The 27,641-nt window shown below is 43.8% G+C and overlaps 1 protein-coding gene across 1 annotated transcript in view; it reads right to left on the bottom strand.

Annotated features, from left to right (window-relative positions):
- CCR10 (C-C motif chemokine receptor 10) overlaps positions 1-23,798 on the bottom strand; it is a 39,108-nt gene extending 15,310 nt beyond the window's left edge. The window contains exon 1 of the mRNA XM_044299887.1: positions 23,769-23,798. Within this exon, the coding sequence (XP_044155822.1) occupies positions 23,769-23,795 (27 nt within the window). The 5' untranslated portion in view covers positions 23,796-23,798. The remainder of the gene's footprint in view (positions 1-23,768) is intronic.
- Positions 23,799-27,641: the final 3,843 nt, after the last annotated feature.

Genomic DNA, 27,641 nt, shown 5'->3' with positions numbered 1-27,641 from the left:
CCAGGCTGTGTAAGGGCTATTTGACCATGAAGGAGAGTGATGGGGTGCTGCGCCAGATGACTTGGCCTCCACAGTCACCGGACCTGAACCCAATCGAGATGGTTTGGGGTGAGCTGGACCGCAGAGTGAAGGCAAAAGGGCCAACAAGTGCTAAGCATCTCTGGGAACGCCTTCAAGACTGTTGGAAGACCATTTCAGGTGACTACCTCTTGAAGCTCATCAAGAGAATGCCAAGAGTGTGCAGAGCAGTAATCAAAGCAAAAGGTGGCTACTTTGAAGAACTTAGAATATGGCATATTTTCAGTTAACACTTTTTTGTTATGTATATAATTCCACATGTGTTAATTCATAGTTTTGATGCCTTCAGTGTGAATCTACAATTTTCGTAGTCATGAAAATAAAGAAAACTCTTTGAATGAGAAAGTGTGTCCAAACTTTTGGTCTGTACTGTATGTGACGGAGGAGTGGGCATGGCCTGTCTTTCGGGTCTAGTGACACCTTCTCCCTTGCTTTTCCATGTGCATCGTTTGAACAGAGGCTTGGCACGCAATATGTTTGTTGGGGAGTGAAGGTGTGTTGATGGGTTCGTTCTGCTCTATTTGGCAGCCCTGTAATAGCCCTGATAGGTGTGAAATAAGCAATACTGGTGAGGGACAAATTATCTCACCTATGAGGGCACTCTTATCCTGTGGCGTCCACCTATTGGGCCTTGATAGATGTTAAACAAGCATCACTTTTGATAGACATATCAGTTCACCTATGAGGGCACCCTCATTTTTGATGGATGGTTTATTCCAAATATCAGGCCCGGATGAATGTTAAACAAGTTTTCACCCATCCGCTTTAATTGTGGCTCAGTTTGGAATAGGGTTCGAGCTATCATCTGCCCCATGAACCACATCTGTTGATCCATACATCGGGTCTGTGAGTATACTGTATAACTCATCTGGCAACACCCAGCATAATGGTAGGATAACTTTATTACCATGTTATCCCCTGTGTATTTGGTGGCCTTATGATGACACATGGTATGAATAACTATCTGTGGATCTGGTTCCATTGTATCTTATTATTTTTTCAATCAATACGTTTTTATTGACTTTTTTGACATAACACTGATCAGCAACGAACAGTTACATAGTTGGCACTTCACATAGCCACATTGGCAGCGCCAACCGAACCGTATTAAGGTAAAATAATACATAGCATGAAATAAACAACAAAAATAAATCATAAAGTAACGAACAAAGAAATACATTCAGTACATACATGGGACTAACAAATACATACTAGTGCACAATATATCAGGTCTGAGCGTAATAGACAGACTAAATAAGATCAATCAGAGGATTGTACAGCGAGCCGGGAAGAGCTCCATGAGTTCCAGTTTCTCTGAAATGCTGCGAATGAGCAGCCAGCCCTCGCCCACATCCTCTCATGTATGTAGGTGGAGTTAAGTTTGCGAGTGACATCTGATAAGCTAGGGATACTCTGGGTTTTCCAGTTTTGGGTAATAGCCAATTTGGTGGCCAGGAAAAGATGTCCCAACACCACCCCAACGCCTCGTGGCAATTTATCCATATCGATATAAAGGAGGGCTAGTTCAGGAGTCGGCGGGAGCTGGGTACCCAATAGATCTGAAGCCAAGGAGAAAGTGGATCTCCAAATCCCATGCAGCAGTGGACATGACCACAGAATATGATATAAAGTACCCCTCTGGCCACAACCCCTCCAACACAGGTGTGAGGATCCTGGGAAGATATGGGACAGGCGATCCGGGGTATAATACCATCTTAACATAGTCTTCATCAGGGATTCATAATGTAAAGTGCATCTAAGGTTTTTAGAGATAAAGGCAAATGCTGAGGACCACTGCTCATCCGAGAACGCCAATCCCAGGTCCCTCTCCCAAGAATGTAAAGGAGACGTTTTAGTAAAAGACCCTTTATTCCCGAGCATGCTATATAGGGGTCGGAGGCGAGTGCAATATGGGGGAGCAAGTGACCAGATCTTAAATATTTCCTGATTACAAAGAAGCCTAGGGGGAGCGTTTGCTGTAAGGAAATGCCTAATGCACAAATATTTGTAGAAATCCGTGTTTGGTATCTGGTATTCCTTGTGTAGGGACTCGAAGGAACGTAGGGTGTCAGATACAAACAGCTGTGAGAAAAGATCCAATCCATTCATTGCCCAGGATGAGACCGAGATGTTAGGGATTAGATGGTTGAGCACAGTTATTGGAGCCGAGGGTGGGAAGGGTCCGGGTATTGGAGAGCACAATTTGTGGAATTGGGTCCAACTCCCCAATGCCATGGATACAAGTGTCGAGGATGAGGAGGGTCGATGGAACGATGGATGGAGAGCCGCCAACAGAAGAGATTTAAGGCTACCAACCGAGGACAAAGCTGTCTCCAATTGCACCCATTGCTTGGAGTGACTCTCCATCCACCACTCCCTCAGCTGGGAGACTTGCGAGGCCAAGAAATACTCATAGATATGCGGGAGGCCCAGTCCCCCGCGACGCCTGTCTCTCTGCATTATCGTAGTTGCAATCCTAGGCCTATGTCCTTTCCATACTAGCTTATTAATCAACGAGGTACATTTCCTAAAGAAGCTACTTGGTGGAGTAATGGGCAATGTTTTAAATAGGAACAATAATTTGGGAAGGACGAACATCTGAAACGAGGTGATTCTCCCCACCCAAGACACCTCATATTTGGAAAGGTTGGAAAGATCTTTTTCCAAAATTTCTAAAAATGGGACATAATTTATGGCATATAGCTTCTTAAATGATGCTGACAACTTAATCCCCAAGTAATCAATCTGGCTATCCTGCCAGTCCAAAGCAAAGGTATTTTTAAGTGTTTTTACCTGTTCAGGGGAAATATTTAATGGAAGGGCTTGGGACTTAGAAGCATTGAGTTTGTAAAAGGAAAGGTTTCCAAATTGGGAAATGATATTAATAGCAGCAGTGAGAGATGTTTGGGGATTAGTCAAAGTTAAAATAATGTCATCAGCATATAAACTGACCGTGTGGTCCTTGTCCCCAATCTTGATGCCTGTTATCTCCAAGCATTGTCTCAAGGCTTGGGCTAGGGGCTCAATGGTCAGGATGAATATCAAAGGGGATAGGGGGCAACCCTGGCGGGTACCATTGGAAATGTCAAACGGGTCTGAAAGAGCCCCATTGACCCACACCCTAGCACTAGGTTGGGTATATAATGCTTTGATAGCCGCCAGGATGGCCCCAGAGAATCCCATCTTCGATAGGACTGCAAAGGCGAATGACCAATTAATGCGGTCAAACGCCTTTTCGGCGTCCAATGTGACCAGCAAAGCAGGAAGTTTCGATCTCTCTATATAGTCCAACAAGTTTAAGGTACGTCTGGAGTTATCTTGTAACTGCCTACCTCTTACAAATCCAACTTGATCAGCGTGGGTAAGGACTGGTATATAAGGGGCTAGGCGATTCGCTAGAATCTTCGCATATATTTTTGTGTCTGTGTTTAGGAGCGATATCGGGCGGTACTTCTTTGTGTCGTCTGCGGGGGGATCAGTTTTGGGTATGGTAACTATAGTCGCTTCTAACATCTCCTTAGGAAGACCGCCTGTGCTCATGGTGTGACAGAAAATTTGGCATAAATATGGGGAAAGTTCCTTTTTAAATGTCTTGTAGTATGCATTCGAAAACCCATCTGGGCCGGGGGCTTTGTTATTGGGAAGTTTAGAGACAACGTCAAGGATTTCCTGTTGCGTAATAGGGGAGTTCATATTCTCTAATTGAGTCTCGGTGAGGCTAGGAAGAGAAAGAGAACTCAGAAATTGGTCAACCACTGCTGCCGTTTGAGGGGGGGTTCCAGTTTGTGGCTTCAAATTGTAAAGGGCCTCATAAAAGTTTTTGAAGGAATTTGCGATTCCCTGGGGGTCTGCTACTTTTTTACCCGTCTGTTGAGACGTAATGAAGGGGGTCTTAGCTTTAACAGATCTCTCTTTCAGTCTACGAGCTAATAACTTACCGGATTTGTTGTCTTGCGCATAATATGTCGCGCTAACTACTTTTAGGCGCTTCTCATACTGATAGAGGAGGCAGTCTTTTAGTTGAAGGCGCAGGTTCTGTAATTGGGTCCCAACTATGTCTGAAGGGTTTATTTTATTGCTAGACTCTAAGGACTGAATCTGTCGGGTTAAAGCAGTAATACGCTCTTCTCTCTCTTTTTTTGCTCTGTAACCAGACTTTATAAATAGTCCCCGCATGAAAGCCTTGTGGGCATTCCACAACGAGAAGGGGTTTGATACAGACCCGTCATTAATACGGAAGAATTCCTCCAGACCCTCAAGCAGTGTCGATTTGTATTTAGGGTGCTCCAGCAGGAATGTATTATTGCGCCAAGGGGAGTAAGGAGGTCGATTAGTAGATTCGCTAATGGTCAAAGTGATGGGAGCGTGGTCGGACCACGTAATCAATTCTATGGAGGAGTGTGTGGCATTTCGCAGGAGGTGACGATCAACTAAGAAAATATCTATTCGGGAGTAGGTATGGTGGGCATTCGAAAAAAACGAGTAGTCCCGTTCACTGGTGTAGCCTCCAAACATCGTAGAGGTCCTCCCTCAATAAGATCTGGTTGAGACTCTGCGGGTGAGCTCTATTTTTGGATGTTGAATCTAAAGAAGGATCCGATATAGAATTAAAGTCTCCCCCCCAGAGGACCAAGCCAATTGCAAAAAGTGCAATTGGTGTTTGTTAGGGACATAAACGAATACTAATGTGTACTTCACATTATTTATAGTAGCTATCAGTATAATATATCGGCCATTCTGGTCCTCTATGGATCTGGACAACTGAAAGACAACTGAATCCCTAATTGCGACCATCACACCCCTCTGTTTTTTTTTAAAATGGGAATGGAAGATATGGGGGAAATGAGAATTTTTGAGTCTGTGGGCATCCTCCTTCAACAGGTGCGTCTCAGTTGCACAGATAATATCCCCTCCCAGAGCTCTTGTTTCCTTCCACAGCATAGACCTCTTAAATGGGCTATTCAAGCCCTTAGTGTTAATGGCGATTACTTTAAAGACCATGTTGAAAGAAGACTATGCTGTGGAGGCCCAGCACACCAATAATATGTGATACATTGCAAATGAGGGTATCTCGTAGCAGTTATGAACATCCCAATATGCGCATGTACTGAATAACAGGACGTACAAGAAAATTCTGATCTGCATAACTCAGATAGCAAATCTAGAATAACAACCAAAAGAAAACTAACACAAACACGGCATAAGATGCCGCAAATCATTCGTCAGGGCAAATCTCGGCTCCTGGCCGGGAAGGACTGCACGACACTACCATGTCCAATAGTGTATTAATGGACCCACGATCACCTGTCAACGATGAGATTTCCTCTTCTGGGATACTAGTTGCCAACCAGAGTCCAGGGGAGCAGATGAGCTGTGTCTTTGGTCCGGGACCTCCATCGGAATGTTCCAAGAGTCCAGAAGCTTCTTCCCGGATTCTAAAGAGGTGACGACGTGGACAGCTCCCTGGTGATGGATCAAGACTTTGGTCGGGAACCCCCACTTGTAAGGAATGGAGTTATGCCGCAGAGTTGAGGTAAAGGCAGCAAGGGATCTCCGCTGTTGAAGAGTGACGGCCGACAGATCAGCAAAGATTTTAATTTGGCTATATGGAGAAGGCAATGTGCCTAGCTTCCTGGATGCTGCTAGTATGGCCTCTTTAATATGGAAAAAATGAACCCGCACCAGGACATCTCTCGGCGATGTGCTAGGAAGGTGTTTCGGCCTCATCACCCTGTGTGCTCTGTCCAAAGTAAGATCATGAGGAGAGAGATCCGGTATCAGGGCCGTCATGAGGCTCTGCAGATAAGGGGTTAAATCTTTAGGTGCAATGTCCTCAGGAACCCCACGGAACTTAAGGTTATTCCGGCGGGACCTGTCCTCCAGGTCCACCACCTTAGCCTTGAGCCGATCTATTTCTTCGGATAAGTCGTTGTGGGCATCGATGAGCTGGTTATGCGACGAAGCGAAATCACCCATCTTGGACTCAATATGATCTACCCTGCCTTCCACCGCCACCACCGCCGCCTGGAGCGGGCGGACCAGGGCGGTCAAGTCCTTGTGCATGGTCACTAAGAAGGACTAACATGTCCTTTAATAGGTTGCTGGATGCAGGCTTATCGTCGGTCGGAATCGCCTGTATGGCCGGGGTAGTGTGGTCACTCACCTCCCCGTTCGGTGCCTCTACGGACTGCTGCAGTCGCATCTGGCCTGTCTCAGGCGAGCTTGAAGATGGCGCCGGTACAATGGCGCGCTTTTGCGGGCTCCCCGCTTGAGATCCGCGGGACGCTTCGGGCTGTGTAAACCCCGTCGGGGATTCAGATGGAGCAGGTAGGAGTTGACCGGGCCCTGCGTCTTGCGAGTCAGCCATCGTGTCGACCTGAGAAATCCTCCGTGTCTCTGGGGCATCAAGGCCTTGCTGGCTGTGCTGAGGGGAAGAGTCCTCAGAAGGGGCGCCTTTACCGAGGTAAAAGTCCAGCTTTCCCTGGTTTTTCATAGACCTCTTGCCCCTAGTCATCATCCGGACCGACTGTGGTCTCTCAACTTCAGTTGGAATTGAAGTAGTGGGTATAAATAATCCCGCTGTCGCTGATGTAGTGCCGGAGCTCCAACTCACGCAGCCATCTTGCTCGGCCGGCAAACCACGCCCCCATCTTATTATTTTTTGCCGTTTAACTTTTCGGTCTAATCCCCTGAGGAATCCTCTGTCCATTAGTAGGAGGAAACGCGTCAGGAATGGCTTTATATGTGTGCATTCTGGGACTGGCTTTACTGAGATATAGTAAATACGTCCAAGGATAGGCCAAGGACATAAGGAAAGTGCAGTCCTAGACACGGGGAGCATCTACCACTAAGGTGCGTCCCCGGGATGAGCAGTTTGGAGCGTGAGATCAGGGACAGTCTTATATTTTTTACACAGTCTCCCGGAGTACTCATCCCACTGCTTGAGCCTATGTAGTTTTTGGTGATAGCTTTTTGCGGTGTATAGGATCTTTATGGATCCGAGTTATATGATTTTATTGGATGTAATAAAAGTAACGTTTTAGATTCTTGTCTTCAGTGATATCCTGACTAATCATATGGCCCTCTATAATATTGCATAGTCTGGATAAAGAATGAATACAAAATGATGTAATTGCACATTATATATTAAAAACGTCACTTAAAAAAGAAACGCTGGTGTGCCATAGATTCCTCTATTTATACAGACTGCATTGTCACCTATGATGGAAAAGTCATGTGCGACTGGTGACCAAAAACCCAACATTGTCGCATGGTAGACGCGTATCACACTTTGCATTGCAACCTCACTTGATGAGATGTCACAATGTAATATACGAATTTTCATCCTGTGTGACTCATGCTGCTGTGAAGCCCCAGCCTTGAAATTTTATGTGATCAGCTTTTTTATTTAAAAAGTATATATATATATGGGGTTTGATAAATTAGTAGGTTGAGCTCCAGAGTCCGAGCTGGAGGTTCTTATAAGAGGATTTAAGAATCAGAAAAAGTTATTGACCCAGCATATTATTCAGGGTCTCGGTCACAAGTTTATGCAGCCTTTAGATTTAACTTTATATTCAACAATAATAATATCCCAATGCACTAGTAATTTGGAACTAAATCGAACCAGACTAAGTTTTTGATTTATTAAGTTTATGAAATGAAGTTATGCATTTTTGTATGTTAAAAGATTGCTGCTTGGTTGGACCGATTCACATGCTGGCAGAAGTTAATACTGAAAGAAGCCATTTGTAACGAAAATTATATTGTACCGCCACTTCCAATAAGTGTGGTGGTATCGGTTTACACCCACAATATGTACTGATAAATTTTTGTAAACTGGATTATTTAAAACATAACCTTTACTAGGTCGCTTAAAATATATTTCATACAGGGTGAGAGACAGAAATAACAACTAACATAATAACCTCCACTGTATCTCATACACCAATGAATATATGAAAAAATGGTTGGATCTCACCTCATCCGAGTCGGATCCACAATCGCAGAGGGTGGTCCTAGCAGTTGGTGGTGCCTGAGACCGGTGTGACCGGGGTGCTGTGTAAGTGATGGCAGTGTTGACCTCCTATTGAACCCTATTCTGGCTTTCCTGCCTGCCTAGGGGTGGGGGGCTATTATTCACACCTGCCTAACACAATGGAGCACCCGCCCCGACAGGGGCGACCCCACACCGAACCTTACCCTCGGTATGGGTCTGGTATTCTATGTAACCCTATTACATTGCCCTACATGCCATGTTTCCATCTTCTATCACAGACATCATCAGGGGACTTCACATGTATTCAAGGGTATTCAAAGATCAGGGTGGTTTTAACCTCCAATCAACTACAAATAAAATTACAAACATACACTCAGTATGGGTCATTAATATTATTGAGCAATGCAGTCAATTCCATTCAGTGCACTTACTCAGAGATCAGGGTGGTTTTCGCCTCCAATCAGTAGGACAGTTGGTGACTCTTATCCTCACTGGAACATGGGAAGTGTCCCATGTCAGTAGCTGTCTCACCCAAACTAACGATGGTCCGGGTGAGCATTAGGTAGTGTTACTTGCCTCCTCTTATCCCCCTCTTCCGTTCGGTATCCGCCCTCCCTGATTAGTTAACTCACCTGTCCGAGTCGCATGTTGCTCCACGTGGAACGCACGCCGCTCGCGTGCGTTCCACCGGACCGGAAGTTTAGGTCACATGGTGCGGACCGAGCGGAAGTGAGGTAAGGGTCTGCGCCTGAGCGTCGCTCGTTACATAGCAACACCTAGGCTCAGAGCGCACGGCCCAAATACAAAGCAATTGATGACTAGCCTGTTGTTTACATACATGCACAATCGCATCATACGGATTTAAATTAGCAGGACCGCCCAGCTCACGCCACCATACTCTCAATATCTGACGTCTGTTGAGTCAAGGGCATTAATGTGTTTTAATTTTAGAGTACATTTAACGATTTATGGATTCCATGTATTTTAACCTCAATGCTTATTATGGCGAGGTTCTATATTGGATCCCGCACACTCATTTATAAAGGCACCCAGGATCCGAAGGGAAACCCGCCTCATATTTTTAGATGACGGGTTTACCGTTAGTTCCTGCCTGCCCTTGTGTAGAGGGCATGCTAAGTGCATGAGGAAAAAAGGGGGTCATCCCCCAGACTAAAGCATCACCGTCTCCACCCCGTCTGCGTCCTCAGTCAGACCACATACGCTTGCATATGTCTAGGGGGGCACATGAAGTCCGAGGAAGGCACAGATAGGTTACAGTTCCCTATGGCAACACCATTCATAGAAATGTTATAAAAAGCAACAAAAATGTTGTTGTTCATTTAGGCCTGCCGGGTGAACTGTTTTAAGATAAAAAATCCATTTCGCTTCGCACTGTAAAATTCTCTTATCAAAATCCCCTTGTCTAATTCCTGGTTTGATTAGTTCGATTCCCATAAAAGATAGGCAGTCAAGTGTGCCATTGTGTTCAGTGTTCACATGACGTGCCACTGATGTATCTCTCACATTTCTTACATCGCCTAAATGCTCTCCAACTCTTCTCCTTAGTTCTCTACCTGTCTTTCCCACGTACTCTTTTCCACATTCACATGTGATTTTATATACTAGACCTGTGCTTCTACAGTTGATGATATCCTTGATGGGATATATTTTGCCTGTATTATTGCTTCTAAATGACCTTGCTTTGGTCATGAAGGGGCACGCTACACATTTTCCGCATTTAAAATTACCACTAATCCCCTTCTCTAGCCATGTTTTTTTCTGGGGTACTGGTGTGTAGTGGCTGTGCACCATCATGTCACGGATACTTCTTCCGCGTCTATACGTAATACTGGGGCGCGTTTTTACCACTTTACAAATATCAGGATCCATTAGGAGCACATGCCAGTGTTTCGATATAATCTCTCTGATGGCCGAGGAGCAACCATTGTACGTGCTAATGAGGCGGATCTCCCTGCTTTCATTAGAGCTACCATACATGGGGGTGTCTGCTGGTGGGGATAAAAGAGACATTCTATCTTTATTCCGGGCCATCTGAAATGCCGGTGTTAGTACACCTACTGGATATCCGCGATCCATGCAACGAAAGAAGCCATTATAGTACAAATGCCTCTTACGCTAATCTGAAAATTTCAGTGGTTTTTGATCATGAGATGTTTGGTTTCAGGTTATCTGTTCTAAAACTGGCTATTGCGAAAGCTAAGAAAATTAGCAAAAAAGAATGTTTGGGCTTTACTGAAGAAAAAACATCTACACTTAAACATCAAATCATGTCTTTTGTTGTCTTTTTTTAATCTGTATAGCTCAAAATTGTGTATTGAATAATTTTATAATATATCTCTATGGGGTCTTACCTCTGTTTTTCTCATACAGATCTCCAAACTGCTTACATATATACAGTGGCGGGCCTAGAGTGTTTGGCACCTGGGGCGGGTCCATTCTCTGGTCCCCCGCCCCCAATACTTGACCACATACCTCTTACATCCAGGGATATCTCCTGTCATGTAGACCTTCTCTTTCCTCTTCTCCTCCGTTAGACCACCATGACAAATTCTTTCAGCCGCATCTCGTCTCTTCAGAGTTTGTAACACAGACACGTTAGATTTCTCAGTTTTTACATCAACCTCCCCATCCTGGTGTCCCCACAGTGTTATCCTGCTGCCACTCCCAATACTGTGCCCATTGTGCCCCCCCAATGCCCTAGGTACTATACTGCTGAAAAAATAGTGACCCCAGTAGACATAATTGGGGTCATTTATCAAACTGTTGTAACGTAGAACTGGATTTCTAAAAGAGCTGTCAAAAATGAAAGGTGGAATCTGATTGGCTGCTATGGGCAACTAAGCCAGTTCTACTTTACACCAGTTTGATAAATTACCCCAAATGTCCCTATAGTGTCTACAGCAGCTATAATGTCCCCTAGAGTGCCCCTAGTAATAATAACACCCTATATTGTGCTCCAGGTAATAATCCCTGTATAGTGTCCCCAGAAATAATAGAATTGCTCCTACAGTACCTCCCCAATAACAACACCCCCATGCTGCCCCCATATAGTAATTTCCCCCACACTGCCCCCCCATAGTAATCCCCCCATAGTAATTTGCCACCCCACACAGTATTTTTCCCCAACACTGCCCCCACACAGTAATTTCTCCCACACTGCCCCATATAGTAATTTGCCCCACATAGTAGTTTCCCCCACACTGCCCCCCCACAGTAATTTCCCCCACACTTCCCCCCACAGTAATTTCTCCCACACTGCCCCCACATAGTAATTTCCCACACACTGCTCCCACACAGTAATTTCCCACACACTGCCCCCCACACAGTAATTTCCCCCACATTGCTCCATATAGTAATTTGCCCCACACAGTAATTTTCCCCACACTGCCCCCACAGTAATTTCTCCCACACAGTAATTTCCCCCTATAACAACGCCCCACACACAGTAATTTCCCCTACACTGCCAACTACACAGTAATTTCCCCCACACTGCCCCATATAGTAATTTGCCCCACATAGTAGTTTTCCCCCACACTGCCCCCCCACAGTAATTTCCCCCACACTTCCCCCCACAGTAATTTCTCCCACACTGCCCCCACATAGTAATTTCCCACACACTGCTCCCACACAGTAATTTCCCACACACTGCCCCCCACACAGTAATTTCCCCCACATTGCTCCATATAGTAATTTGCCCCACACAGTAATTTTCCCCACACTGCCCCCACAGTAATTTCTCCCACACAGTAATTTCCCCCTATAACAACGCCCCACACACAGTAATTTCCCCTACACTGCCAACTACACAGTAATTTCCCCCACACTGCCCCATATAGTAATTTGCCCCACACAGTAATTTCCCCCCCACACAGTAGTTTCCCCCACACTGCCCCCACACAGTAGTTTCCCCTACACTGCCCCCACACAGTAGTTTCCCCTACACTGCCCCCCCCCCCACAGTAATTCCCCCCACACTGCCCCATATAGTAATTTGCCCCACACAGTAGTTTCCCCCACATTGCCCCATATAGTAATTTGCCCCAACATAGTAATCCCCCCCATAATTATTTGCCCCAACATAGTGATCCCTCCCATAATAATTTGCCCCACACAGTATCCCACCATAATATTTTTCCCCCACATGTCCTCCTGTATGCCTTTCACATGTCCCCCATGTCGTCTCCCAAAGTTGGCACATAAGATAAATTAAAAAAACACACAAAAAAACGAAAAGCTAAATACTCACCTGCGCTTGCAGAGGAGAGGAAGGCACGCACACTTCAATGTGCTGCTGCTTCCCAGCACAGGCACGCGTGATGATGTAATCACGCACGCCTGCGCTGGGATTTTACTACTGCATAGGCCTCAGGCCTACTAGCCCTGAAGCCTATGGCAGTGATCGGCGGCAGGGCAGGGAACTATGCGTTCCCGTGCCCCGCCGCAGTATGTGGGCGTAAGCGCTCCAGCAATGCGCGCTTCCATTCGTATTGATGGAAGCGCTCATTGCTTCTGGCACCCCCCTGAGAGCCGGCACCCCCCGCCTCCCCCTAGGCACGCCACTGCATATATTTCAAAGTTCTCTTTGGGACCTTACTGTGTTTTCTCTAATAAAACAGTATATAGTAAGTTCATAAGCTCCCCCTAGTGGTAGCTACAGGCAGTCAAATCTTTTTCATCTAAGGGAAGTCTGTCAAATTCATTTAGCCTTCCACACGTATAACACCACTGGGCCCCTGACTTTAAAACTAGTTTAAAGAAGCACTCCAAACTTTTTTCCATCGGGTCCCCCATTTGTAACACTGCTAAGTCTTAGGGCAGTGCAGTGAGATCCCTTACAAGCTTCTTTATTCTGCATAAAATGACTCTAGTGCTGTTGGATAATGTGATCTGTAATCTAATGACTGCACTGACTCAGCAGCATCTGCTTTGTCAGCCAGAAGTAAGATTCCCTATGCAGGTCTATGAGAGCCCTGATATAAGCCTACAAAAGGTACACAGCTGCCATTTCAACTACTCGGCCCTCCAAGGCTGTGTTCGCAGAGTGTCATTCGAAGGATAGAAGGAAGGGAGCTCTCCTCTGTCTAAGGGCTCAGCCACAAGACCGTATGTATTTTGTAGTCTGCAAAACACGGATCTGCAAAAAATATGGATGAAATCTGTTTGCATTCTGTATTTTGTGGCACGGAACAGCTGGTCCCTAATAGAACAGTCCTATCCTTGTCCGTTATGTGGACAATAATAGGACATGTTCTTTATTTTTGCGGACATATGGAAACGGAATGCACATATTTTGCGGACCCATTGAAATGAATGGTTACGCGTACGGTCTGCAAAAAAAACTGAACGGACACGGAAAGAAAATAAGTTTGTGTGCATGAGCCCTTGGCTTTGAGATGCCCCTGTTGCTATTTATTGTGGCATGTCAACGATTAATCTGCTGGGATCAGAGTTATCTCCAATCCTGACAGTGAGAGCTGGGTCCCAGCTGTATAATACAGCTGGGACCCACAAACAATGGTGCAGGCATATGATTACTGCACAGAGTGTTAACTATGATAATAATGATACATCACAGAGTGGGAAGTGGTTATCTAGAACTAGCAAGACAAGAATATGGCTGTCATACTGGTTTTCCAATTCTACACCTACTATCATGATGAGTACCCTCACAGCAGCAGTAAACTGATAATGACTAGTAAACTGACAATCACCTATCTATATAGGACGTACTGTCATTTGCTTTGACTGCTAATGAAAAACATTTTATATTTAATTCTCAATGGCTGAAAAGGAAGTTTTTAAAACTCCATATACCCCTCCAAACACTACTTTTTGATTTTTTGAGTGTGCCTATAAACAAGACCTATCACTAGTAGCAGCATGTTTTTTTTAATAGATCATTTGTCCCACAAAAGTATATATTTTCTAAATGCTTGATTAACAAAAATGTAAATAAAACCTGTGTATACTTCCTGTGCCCTGTATGCAAATGCCATGACTCCCTGTTGGATTCAGGTCCAGGTTAGGTGAATACTGGCATGCTTAGTGGTCCCCCCCCCCAATGCAGTATATGGAGTCCCCTGACGGTTTTCTGAAATTGTAGTATGCTCTGGGTGTGGAATTTTTCAAGCATTTTTCACTAGACTTTGAAATAAAACATGAAAAAAATCTAAAACATCTCCAAGTATAACATTGTGTAGCTAAAAACACCACCCCAAAAATGCTTTTAAAAATGTAGAAATTTCATGGTGTTTTATAGAAGCCATAAACAAGAACTAGCCTGTTTTCATGGGTTTGTATTCTTGTAGGCTTGGCCATTGTAGCAGCAAGTAAGAAAAGTCATCCTGAATACCTAAGCCCCAAAAGTTTAGGGTCATGTTGTGTAATCTCTAACCCTAAGTTCACACCTGAGCGTTTTACAGCGCGTTCCTACGCGCTGTAAAACGCTCAACAAGGAGAAACCAATGCTTCCCTATAGGAATGGTTCTCACCTGGGCGTTTTGCAGCGCGTACGATCGCGCTGTAAAACGCCCGACGCTCAAACAAGTTCTTGAGCTTTTTTTGGGGCGTTTGTCGCGCGTTCCCGTACATAGATATTCGGGAACGCGCGACAATGTGTGCACGCCTGTCTCTGTATGCGCGATTGTAAACGCCCGTATAATCGCGCATACAGAGCGCTCGTTTCAGAACGCTCAGGTCTGAACCCAGGGTAAAGGTATATAGTTGTATGAAAAAAAAAAAGTACTTTAGCCCCTTTGGTGTGACAAAAGTGGTTATTTGTCAAAACTGGTGCTAGGGAAAACGAGCTTAATCAGATGGACCTTTTCATTTTCCAAAGAAGCTGTGAAAAATGAAAGGTGGAATGTGATAGGTTGCTATGGGTAACTAAGCCAGTTTTCGTTAGCGCCAGTTTTACTTAACACCAGTTTTGATAACTGTTCCCCTAAGTGTCAGTGAGATTGGCTTTGTACAATTTTAGTTTTTTGTTTTATTTTTGTTTTGTTGATTAGCTATTATAGTTCATGAGCTGGAACGCTTCAACTGTAATTCTTATGTGAAAACTGTTACAGTTTTCTCTCCTTCTCACTTTGTAGTTACATGTTGATGTTCTAAAACTGTAGAAATTTTAAAAACAGTTAAATGTAAAAAATAAAAAAAACATTATATCTATATATCCAATATACTGTATGTTCTAGAATTAGAGACCAAACACATTGTTAAAATGTCACCCAGAACTTTACACTTATTCGCCTTCATGCAATTTTGCGTCAAACTATACATTTTATCCCTATGATTCTATCTACAATATGGGCCATTAAAAATAGAGAGACTAGCTTTGGTAATATAAATATCAAAATGATTGTTGGAATAGTCACCCCTTCCTTGACATTCCTGTAGTGGGTTATAACATGGTCCATGTCACTTCCAAAAGCTAGTCCAGGAGATTGTAGCAATAAAATGTATAAAATGGAACCACTTCACAGAGATCAGAGAGCCCTATCATAAAACCTAGAGATAGAGTTAGGATCCTGTACAAACCCTTCATAGACCTGACAGAACCATTAGAGGGGTTATAAAAAGGCTAGCGTCCTCTCCAGTAGAGATCATACATAAAACCCCTACAATCCGATATACATCAAAAAATACTTGGCCCCTACAATCCGATATACATAAAGGAGCTCATCATACACACCCTTAAAAAATTAAGATTGATAGCCTGCTGGTGACCCTCTAAAACATTAGGGGTGAGGGCCTGCTGCTGAGCTGACCATCAAAAAAATGTTGTGGGCGAGGGCCTGCTGCCGAGCTGACCATCTGTTGTGGGTGAGGGCATGCTGCCAAGTTGACCATCTAAAAAATGTTGTGGCCGAGGACTTGCTGCCGAGCTGACCATCTAAAAAATTTTGTGGGCAAGAGCCTGCTGCCGAGCTGACCATCTCAAAAATGTTGTGAGCAAGGGCCTGCTGCCGAGCTGACCATCTAAAAATTTAGGGGTGAGGGTCTGCTGCTGAGCTAACCCTGTAAAACATTATGGTTTAGGGCCTGCTGAAGACCCTCAAAAACATTAAGGGTGAGGGCCCACTGCTGAGCTGACCCTCGAAAACATTAGGAGCCTAATAAGCATGTTGATATGATTGAGGAGGAGGTCGAGAAAAGGGAGATTGAACCATATACCCTTTTTAGTGGTGGAAGGGGTGCACGGGAATACAGTGTATTCAATACACCATAAAAGCCACATTTAGAGTGCCTTTATATTCAGCCGCCTACCTCTGGTGGAGTAGAGAAGTCAGGGGCAATCCAGGCCATGTTCATTTCTATAAGAGTCAACCAGTCAGCATTTTCAGTTGACAGGCATATGCGCTTATCAGTTATTATGCCCCCAGCAGCACTAAATACACGCTCTGACAAAACGCCTGCGGCGGGGCTTGCCAGAGCCTCCAAGGCGTAGAGCGCGAGTTTGTGCCATGTGTCCAGCTTGGACATCCAATAGTTGTAAGGCACACAGGGATCACTGAGGACGCTGACACGGTCTGCTACGTACTCCTTCACCATCTTCCAAATTTTTCCCTCCTTGTGACACTAGGCCGCGCATCAGGTTGAGGGTGCTGACGGGGTGTCATAAAACTGTCCCAGGCCATGGAGAGTGTTGCCCTGCCTCTGTTGGAACTGCTGTGTGTTCCCCTCGTCTCCTCTCCTTGGTTGTCCAAGGAACTACGTACTCTGCAGCCAGCTTTGCTAACTGGACATTTTGGGAGCAGTTTTTCCACAAGGACCTTCTGGTATTGCACCATTTTGCTCGTCCTCTCCACCAGAGGAGTGAAAGATGAGAAGTTCTCTTTGTAGCGGGGGTCGAGAAGGGTGAACAACCAGTAATCAGTGTTGGCCAAAATGCGTACAATGCGAGGGTCACAGGAAAGGCAGCCTAACATAAAGTCAGCCATGTGTGCCAGAGTCCCAACAGACAAGACTTTGCTGTCCTCATCAGGAGGATGACTCTCAATCTCCTCATCCTCTTCCTCCTCTTCTACTCATCCATGCTGAACAGATGGAATAAAACTTCCATGGGTACTACCCTCTGTAGCGGAGGCAAACATCTCCTGCTCCTCCTCCTTCTCATCATCCAATTTGCGCTGAGAAGACGAACTGAGGGTGGTCTGGCTATCACCCTGTGTACTTTCTTCCCCCATTTCCACCTTAATTGTGAGCAGCAAGCATTTGAGTAGACACAGAAGTGATAGCATTATCGCCGCTCACTATCTGTGTTGATTTCTCTAAGTTGCGTAAAACCTCACAGAGGTCAGACATCAATGCCCACTCGACGCTTGTGAAGAGCGGAAGCTGACTGGAAAGGCGACGACCACGTTGAACTACTGCCCTCTACTGCTCACAAAGCCTGGCCAACATGTGTAACGTCGCGTTCCAGCGCGTGCTCACGTCGCACAACAGTGGGTGAGCTGGTAATTGCAAGCGCTGCTGCAACATTGCCAGACCAGCGGAAGCTGTCGATGACTTGGGGAAATGTGCACACAGCGGATGATGATGATGAGACACAGTTGCCAATAAGTCAACCGCAATTAGTGTCTCAAGAGGTTCATGATAAGGATGAGACACAGTTGTCAATAACTAAGGTTTTTGCTAGGTCAACAAGTCAGGAGGATGACCAGAGTGAGGAAGTGGAAGAGGAGGTGCTGGACGATGAAGTCACTGACCCAACCTGGGAAGGTGGCAAGCTGAGCGAGGACAGCAGTACAGAGGGGGATGGATCCGCAGCACCGCAACAGGCTGGAAGAGGCAGTAGGGTGGCAAAAGGGAGAAGGCGTCTGCAACTGTTCCCTGGAGCACCCCCTTGTGGCAATGTCCCATGCCAAGGGGTAGGTGTTCCGCAGTCTGACGCTTTTTAGAGGAAAGTGCGGACAATAAAAGAATTGTCATTTGTTAACCTGTGCCGAACCAAAATGAGCAGGGGCGTGAACACTAGCAACCTCACAACCACTAGCATGATCCGCCACATGGCATCAAAGCACCCTAGGCACATCACATGGCATCAAAGCACCCTAGCACCCAATAGGTGGGCCGAATGCCTGGGTCCACAACCAGTGTCTGCGGGTCACACCACTGCCTCCTCTTCCCCTGTGTTACGTGCTGGCCAATCCCGTGATGGCCAATCCCACAGTCAATAAATGTGCAGGTAAGTACTGCCATTCACTGTAATGCCATAGCAATGTTGGCTACTGGCATTACAGTGTGCGGGGAGGAGAATCGAACATCGTGCTCGAGCACATGCGGTATTCGGCCAAACACTGCGATGTGCCGAGCATCGTGATGCTCGAGTAAAATTAGTGTTTGGCCGAGCATGCTCGTACAACACTAGTAAAGACCTTGATATATCTTATGGAGCGCTTACATGGTGCAGTTTTTGTACAGCATGCAAGAATTGGTCCAAGGAAAAAAAGAAAGGCTACAAGACTGAAACAATCAGAAGCACTGTCGAAGGGAAGGATTATAAATTAAAGGGACAAATAACATGTGAACATGCAGGAGTAATATATGTCCTAGAATGTCCTTTTCACCTTCAATACATGGGCAGGACTTTAGATTGGGTCAGACTGCACTTTTAATTGTTTCACCTTTACCAATTGTCTAGTTTGCGCAGATCCGCTACCTTTTTTCTTTTGCTTTCTATACGGAGGACTGGGATAACTCCAGATAGGATCTTGCAGAATACAATACGCATGTGTATTAAGAAATCACCAATAATAATCTCTCTTTAATGTATGCCCACCACTTCATGGGGGAAGAGGTTGAAGCCAGAAAAATATTAACAACATCATACAACTTGGTTGGGTCACTTCCCTGTCTCATTAGAGGTCTTAGACCCATACGTTGGTCTGTAAAATCATGACTGGCCCTTATGCAGTATTTTGTGCTGCACTGTGGTATTTGGTTCTGTTGGAGCAGTATTTTGTGCTGAACTATGGTATTTGGTGCTACAGCAGAGTGCAGCACAAAATATTGCCTTAGCAGAATCAAATACCCCAGTGCAGCATGATATACTTTCCCAGCAGAAGTTTTAATGGGATAGTATATTAGATAGCACTGTGTTTTTTTGTTCTGCTTTGGCAGCATTTTGTACTGCACTGTGGTGTTTGGTTCTGATGGGGCAGTCTGTCTGTCTATCTATCAAAACATTTGCTTTCTTATATGTATTAGGGTAAACTAGGAGTCAACCGGTGCTTATATTTGCTTCCCTGCCCTGTACTAGTCATTGCACTAGTTGCCCATACAGTATATAAACTAATTTAAATGCTCATTCTCACCCACAAAGCTATCCATTCTGCTGAACTCCCATCTCCTCTCTCATATTTTCTACCATCCTACCTATGCTTTACATTCTGCAAATTACTTACAACTAACAACCACCATAACCCAAACCTCTCAATCCCATTTTCAAGACTTCTGCCAAGCTGCACCAGTTCTCAGGAATGCTCTACCCCAAGCAATTAAGTTAACCGCTTGCCGCCACGCTAACGCCGAAAGGCGTCATTGCGGCGGCTCTCCCAGGTCAAACTAACGCCGATTGGCGTCATCTCGCGTGATCCGAGATTTCCTGTAAAAGCGCGCACACAGGCGCACGCGTTCACAGGAACGGAAGGTAAGCGAGTGGATCTCCAGCCTGCCAGCGGCGATCGTTCGCTGGCAGGCTGGAGATGCGATTTTTTTAACCCCTAACAGGTATATTAGACGCTGTTTTGATAACAGCGTCTAATTTACCTGCTACCTGGTCCTCTGGTGGTCTCTTTTGTTTGGATCGACCACTAGAGGACACAGGTAGCTGTGTAAAGTAGCACCAAACATCACTACACTACACCCCCCCCCTGTCACTTATTAACCCCTTATGAACCCCTGATCACTCCATATAGACTCCCTGATCACCCCCCTGTCATTGATCACCCCCCTGTCATTGATCACCCCCCTGTCATTGATCACCCCCTGTAAGGCTCCATTCAGATCTCCGTATGTGTTTTACGGATCCACGGATACATGGATCGGATCGGCAAAACGCATACGGACGTCTGAATGGAGCCTTACAGGGGGGTGATCAGTGACAGGGGGGTGATCACCTCATATACACTCCCTGATCACCCCCCTGTCATTGATCACCCCCTGTAAGGCTCCATTCAGACGCCCGTATGTGTTTTACGGATCCACGCATCCATGGATCGGATCCGCAAAACACATACGGACGTCTGAATGGAGCCTTACAGGGGGAGATCAGGGAGTCTATATGGGATGATCACCCCCCTGTAATGCTCCATTCAGACGTCCGTATGTGTTTTACGGATCCACGCATCTATGGATCGGATCCGCAAAACACATACGGACGTCTGAATGGAGCCTTACAGGGGGGTGATCAGTGACAGGGGGGTGATCACCCCATATACACTCCCTGATCACCCCCTGTCATTGATTACCCCCCTGTAAGGCTCCATTCAGACGTCCGTATGTGTTTTGCGGATCCGATCCATGTATCCGTGGATCCGTAAAAAACATATGGACGTCTGAATAGAGCCTTTCAGAGGGGTGATCAATGACAGAGGGGTGATCAGTGACAGGGGGGTGATCACCCCATATACACTCCCTGATCACCCCCCTGTCATTGATCACCCCCCTGTAAGGCTCCATTCAGACATTTTTTTTGGCCCAAGTTAGCAGAAATATATATATATTTTTTTTCTTACAAAGTCTCATATTCCAATAATTTGTGTCAAAAAATAAAATCTTACATGAACTCACCATACCCCTCACGGAATCCAAATGCGTAAAATTTTTTTAGACATTTATATTCCAGACTTCTTCTCACGCCAAGTTAGCGGAAAGGGAGACTTTGTGAGAAAAAACAAAAAAACAAAAAATTCCGCTAACTTGTGCCCAAAAAAAAATTTCTATGAACTCGCCATGCCCCTCATTGAATACCTTGGGGTTTCTTCTTTCCAAAATGGGGTCACATGTGGGGTATTTATACTGCCCTGGCATTTTAGGGGCCCGAAAGCGTGAGAAGAAGTCTGGGATCCAAATGTCAAAAAATGCCCTCCTAAAAGGAATTTGGGCCCCTTTGCGCATCTAGGCTGCAAAAAAGTGTCACACATGTGGTATCGCCGTACTCAGGAGAAGTTGGGCAATGTGTTTTGGGGTGTCATTTTACATATACCCATGCTGGGTGAGAAATATCTTGGTCAAATGCCAACTTTGTATAAAAAAAATGGGAAAAGTTGTCTTTTGCAGAGATATTTCTCTCACCCAGCATGGGTATATGTAAAATGACACCCCAAAACACATTGCCCAACTTCTCCTGAGTACGGCGATACCAGATGTGTGACACTTTTTTGCAGCCTAGGTGGGCAAAGGGGCACACATTCCAAAGAGCACCTTTAGGATTTCACCGGCCATTTTTTACAGATTTTGATTTCAAACTACTTACCACACATTTGGGCCCCTAGAATGCCAGGGCAGTTCAACTACCCCACAAGTGACCCCATTTTGGAAATAAGACACTCCAAGGTATTCCGTGAGGGGTATAGTGAGTTCCTAGAATTTTTTATTTTTTGTCCAAAGTTAGCGGAAACTGATGATTTTTTATTTTTTTTCTTACAAAGTCTCATATTCCACTAACTTGTGACAAAAAATAAAAAAAATCCATAAACTCACCATACCCCTCACAAAATACCTTAGGGTGTCTTCTTTCCAAAATGGGGTCACTTGTGGGGTAGTTATGCTGCCCTGGCATTCTAGGGGCCCAAATGTGTGGTAAGTAGTTTGAAATCAAAATCTGTAAAAAATGGCCGGTGAAATCCTAAAGGTGCTCTTTGGAATGTGGGCCAATTTGCCCATCTAGGCGGCAAAAAAGTGTCACACATCTGATATCGCCGTACTCAGGAGAAGTTGGGCAATGTGTTTTGGGGTGTCATTTTACATATACCCATGCTGGGTGAGATAAATATCTTGTCAAAAGACAACTTTTCCCATTTTTTTATACAAAGTTGGCATTTGACCAAGATATTTATCTCATCCAGCATGGGTATATGTAAAATGACACCCCAAAACACATTCCCCAACTTCTCCTGAGTACAGTGATACCACATGTGTGACACTTTTTTGCAGCCTAGGTGGGCAAAGGGGCACACATTCCAAAGAGCACCTTTCGGATTTCACCGGTCATTTTTTACAGATTTTGATTTCAAACTTCTTCTCACGCACCTGGGCCCCTAAAATGCCAGGGCAGTATAACTACCCCACAAGTGACCCCATTTTGGAAAGAAGACACCCTAAGGTATTTCGTGAGGGCATAGTGAGTTCATGGAAGTTTTTGTTTATTTGTCACAAGTTAGTGGAATATGAGACTTTGTAAGAAAAAAATAAAAATAAAAAAAATCATCATTTTCCTCTAACTTGTGACAAAAAATAAAAAGTTCTATGAACTCACTATGCCCAGCAGCGAATACCTTAGGGTGTCTACTTTCCAAAATGGGGTTATTTGTGGTTTTTTTCTACTGTCTGGGCATTGTAGAACCTCAGGAAACATGACAGGTGCTCAGAAAGTCAGAGCTGCTTCAAAAAGCGGAAATTCACATATTTGTACCATAGTTTGTAAACGCTATAACTTTTACCCAAACCATTTTTTTTTTTACCCAAACATTTTTTTTTTATCAAAGACATGTTGAACAATAAATTTAGCGAAAAATTTATATATGGATGTCGTTTTTTTGCAAAATTTTACAACTGAAAGCGAAAAATGTCATTTTTTTGCAAAAAATTTGTTAAATTTCGATTAATAACAAAAAAACTAAAAATGTCAGCAGCAATGAAGTACCACCAAATGAAAGCTCTATTAGTGAGAAGAAAAGGAGGTAAAATTCATTTGGGTGGTAAGTTGCATGACCAATAAACGCTAAAGTTGTGGAGTGCCGATTTGTAAAAAAGGGCCTGGTCACTAGGGGGTATAAACCTGTGGTCCTTAAGTGGTTAATTCACAACATACACAGTTTTAGGCGCTTCGTAACACCACATCTTTTTAGGTTGGCCTATCACATCCCCTAATCTTGCTATTCTCCATTCACCATCATTCTTCTGAACCTGATCCATCGTCAAACAGCCACGCTCCATGCACTCCACTCAAATGCACTAAAAACACAAACAAGCAGAATCCCTGCTCTCAGCGCTCTGGACCTTTGGCTTTCACCAGTCCAAGTGTGTGGAGTGTGGACACGAAGAAAGCATATGGGATTCACGATCAGACAACAGAGTTCAGATGATGAATGCCGAAGGTGTAGATTGCACAGATTTTGCCCCCCCCCCCCTTTCTTTTTTCAAAGATTTATGTACTCTTTCGGGAGTGTGAGCAGGTTATTATTATTATTATGACAGAAATTTTCATAATTGTATAGGTCACAGTAAAATTTCTTCATTTTAGTATCTGATCTACAGACATATATCACTCATTATCTTATGATTCATCACAGTTTTCCAATGTGTCTGTAAAACTGTTCATTTTTTTATAAATTGTGTAGAAAAAAAGTAAAAATCAGGTGGACATCCCTGCTATCTTATCTAATCAATACTATCTAATCTATACATACATAACCATTATTTTTTTTAAATCAGTGTTCCTCACCTCCTCATGTAGCTCATCAGGCTTCATTGTGTTGAGTTTCAGGCTGCTTCAAGAGGTCAGGTCGCTGTGCTTGTCTTAGTTAAAATCTGCTTTATTAGGTATTCTCCCTCCTCCCTTTCCTTTACGTTTAGTTTTTTTATGCTATTTTTGAACCCAAGAACGACTTCAAGCCAAAGCCATGTATGATCAGTTCCTTGCGTTGGTTTCAAAAACTGTATATAAAAAAAAATGAATGTGTAAACGCATACTTATATTTTACACCTGTAAAAAAATTATCCATAATCAAGCACAGCTTTAGTTCAGTTTTTATTTTGTTTGTCCCACCTCACTTTTTCCATAGCATGTGAGTCAATGTTTGTGCAGGCTGGATTTCATTATTTAGTTGTTTTTTTTTACCCGGTTTTAAAGCCAAAACCAAGTGTTAACTAAAAGAGAGAGTAAATGTAAAGGACAGATACTATTGCAACTCTTTCTTCAATCCACTCCTGGCTTTGGCTTGAAAACCTGCATAAAAAACCTTAGGGGGGTCATTTATTAAGAACAGTTTATTAATAAAGCCCTTGTGCTGCAGTGTCCCTAGCTGTCTTACATTTTATACCTGGCATGAGCGGGGAAAAGTTGCCTGAAATACGCCAATGATTGCAGGTTTGTCAGTACAGTACTGATGTGAAATGATAGTCCAGTATATCAAAATGCTCAATAAATGATTCGTTATTATGAGTCAAAATATCATCAATTTAGGTCTACTATTGGGTATATTATTTTGGACCATTTACAACAAGGGCATTATTCAGTGTTAATTATTTCCAGGGGGAATAATTATTACATTATGCCCAATAATATAGGAACGGCTGATAAATTACTATATATTACATAGGAGAGCTGCGAACTGTTCATACTCCATACCGGCACTCCAGCTATTGATACCACTGTAATACTTCAACTCCCAGCATACTCTATTCACTTCTGTGGGACTTCTGAGAACAGGCAAGAAAGTGTGCCTGCTGGGGGTCATAGTTTCACAGTTGGAGTTGCTGATCCCCGTCCTATGGCATGTGCAGTTTACAGCATAACTGGAGCGGGAGCTAGAAGTGCAGTGGACGCATCCAGCTTCAGTTCTGAGCTCCTCCACTCTGCTCCTTCGAGAAACTCCATTGTCTCCGCTGTGATTTCCAGGTCTACTGTATGCACCATGCGCCAAACTGTGAACAATAGTTTCAGCCCTTGGGTGAACATCAGATAAGATGCAAAAGCCACTGTTAACAAGCGCATGCAGTCATCGCTACTATGCACCTCTTCTGTAATGCGCTACATACTGGCTCCAATCCTTGGGTGAATATCAAGCTGACAAGCATCTTTTCTGCAGCAGCAAGTACTTGTAGTATAGGGTAGCTACAAGGGCATGGGAGGTGGCTGGTCACCACTATTTTGTATTAGCTCCCTCTGGTGGCCAATACTGGAACATATGAAAAGTTATACATTTATTTTTAAGATTTTTTATTCCAAGTAGGAAAAAAGATCAGTGGCAAAAAATAAAGGAAATCATAATATTTACTTAATTATTAAATTATTCCACTACCCTGTTAAATGCACTTAAAGAACATCCATATGCCATTTAAAGAACAGCCTTATTTTTTTAAATTAAATAAGTGTATTTCCCATAAATAAATAAAAATCTTGAGCATGTTGTCATCTCTGTGTTCATTCCTGTGCTATTCCTCCTAAAAATGTATGAATAAATTACCAAGTGGGGGTTACCATTCCCCTTGTCAATAGGTTGTGTCTCTACAGAGGCTCACTCGCTGACTGGACAGTGTGTAGGGACCCACTCGTAAACGGCAACATTGAGATGTCAATTTTTTTAATATATATTTCTAGCAGGAATAAAAGAGGACCTGCACAATATAGATTTCTAAAGAACTAATGCATGATCCAGAATTGTTATTTTATGCAGATTACAATTATTTAAACAGGGCAGTTTTAACACATTGGTAGGTCCACTGCAAACATTTTGTGAGTAGGGCCCCTACCTTCCTGAACATTTACACATCCAATGTACAGTACATACCTTTCCAGTATTGAAAAGCTGAAGGAGGGATAAAAAATGTTTCTTTAACACAACGCCCTGCCTCTAACTCCACCCGATTCTTTACTTATTAGCTGCAGCTAAAATACTAATCGCCTCACACTGGAAGGTGCCTCCCTCTCTCTCACAGTGGCAGGTCAAATGCGACCACATTTATAGATTGGAGCAGTTGGCACATTGTGAATTGGGAACCCCACATATCTTGTGCCATTTACTTTGTAATCCTTACAAGGGTTCTGACACGTTGTCTTGGAATAATTTACAGTCTCAGGGAGATATTTAAAGCTATTTCATATCGTGTTTGCTTATTTATGCCTTTTCCTTCTATTCTGTTTTCGATCTCCATATGGCCTGCCGTCTCCCTTTCCCCCTTCCTCCCCTATTATTTAATGTTTTTCCTTTGTGTTTCTCATTTTTCATCACCTTATTGCTTCTCAAGATTATGTTGACAACAAAAAAGGTGTCAGTGAGATACTGGAGCTGTGCACACTAAGAGTGCCTTCATACATGACGGAAAATCAGTTCCATTCACCGGAATGGGGCTTGCAGGAATCAATGTGCTTGCTGCCCCATTCAAATGAATTTTAAAGCGTGGAAAATTCTGCAACAAAATCCGCAACATGTGATGGCACCCCAAGGGTACGGCCACACAGTCAGATTTCTACATGCAGTTTTGGAAGTCTAAAGTAGGCGTAAATTATAATCCACTTCTGATTTTGGCTTCCAAAACTGCATGCAGAAACCTGTGGCCGTACCCTAACAATATCAAACCAGTAGTTAGTACAAGTAGCACTGTAGCAGCCATAATAATGTGCCAGCAATGAAGCAGTATCTAAACCATCATTGAGGGCAATTTTTTTTTAATAATTGCATTGTATTCATTTTGAGCTAAAACCATTTTTTTTCAATTGATCTCCATTAAAAATGCGGAGCCCCTTTCTCTGTACAGCTTTGAGATTCTCTAGTAACAGGCTCTGTATTTTTACCGTTTCCCGTCAGGCAGCTCAGCTGATGGCTGCTTATCTCTGATCTTTGACCTTATAAACACTCATTATGGCTACATTTTTATCTTGAATGCTGGCTTAAATAAGTGTGTATGACCTTTTAGTAATTTAGAGATAAGGTTTATTAGATGACCGGCACAAAGAGAAAGTACCAGTCACACAGCTAAACAGTTAACCCTTTGTGACAGAGCGGCTTAATATTTTTAATAAAGACCAATTAAAAAACTTTTTTCTAGCTGTAAAAATAAACAAAACTTTATGAAAATTATCTTAGGATAAAACTGGTCTAGTTGCTCATAGCAAACAATCAAGGTATGCAATTATTTTTTCCAGTGCTATTTAAATATGGCTTCATGGATCATTTTCCCACAAGTGGTTGGTGGCTTTACAACACTATGTAGATCAGGGATCAGTAACCTTCAGCACTCCAGCTGCTGTGCTGTGAAACTACAACTCCCAGCATGCAAACTGTCTCAGGCTGTTCTTATACCTCCTATAAAAGTGAATAGAGCATTCTGGGAGTTGTAGTTTCAGAACACCTGGAGTGCCGGAGGTTGCTGATCCCTGATGTAGATTATCTGTTAACAGCAAAAGTGTGTCCAGAATCAGTGGGAAGCCATTACTAGCCAAAAAGGAACTCTCTCCTATTACTTTATCTCAAACACTGGTTTAGCGGAACAGTATTTTTGGATATGATTATGTTGAGAAGAGACACTTTGTGGTTTGAGATCTTCCATCTTGGACAGCATTCAGGTGACTTAGGCTACATGCACATGGCAGTGT

This window comes from Bufo gargarizans, chromosome 6 (assembly GCF_014858855.1).
Source record: "Bufo gargarizans isolate SCDJY-AF-19 chromosome 6, ASM1485885v1, whole genome shotgun sequence".
In the NCBI taxonomy this organism is placed as follows: Eukaryota; Metazoa; Chordata; class Amphibia; order Anura; family Bufonidae; genus Bufo; species Bufo gargarizans.
The sequence above is the reverse complement of the archived record's forward strand: the minus strand, read 5'-3'. Positions and strand labels throughout refer to the sequence as shown.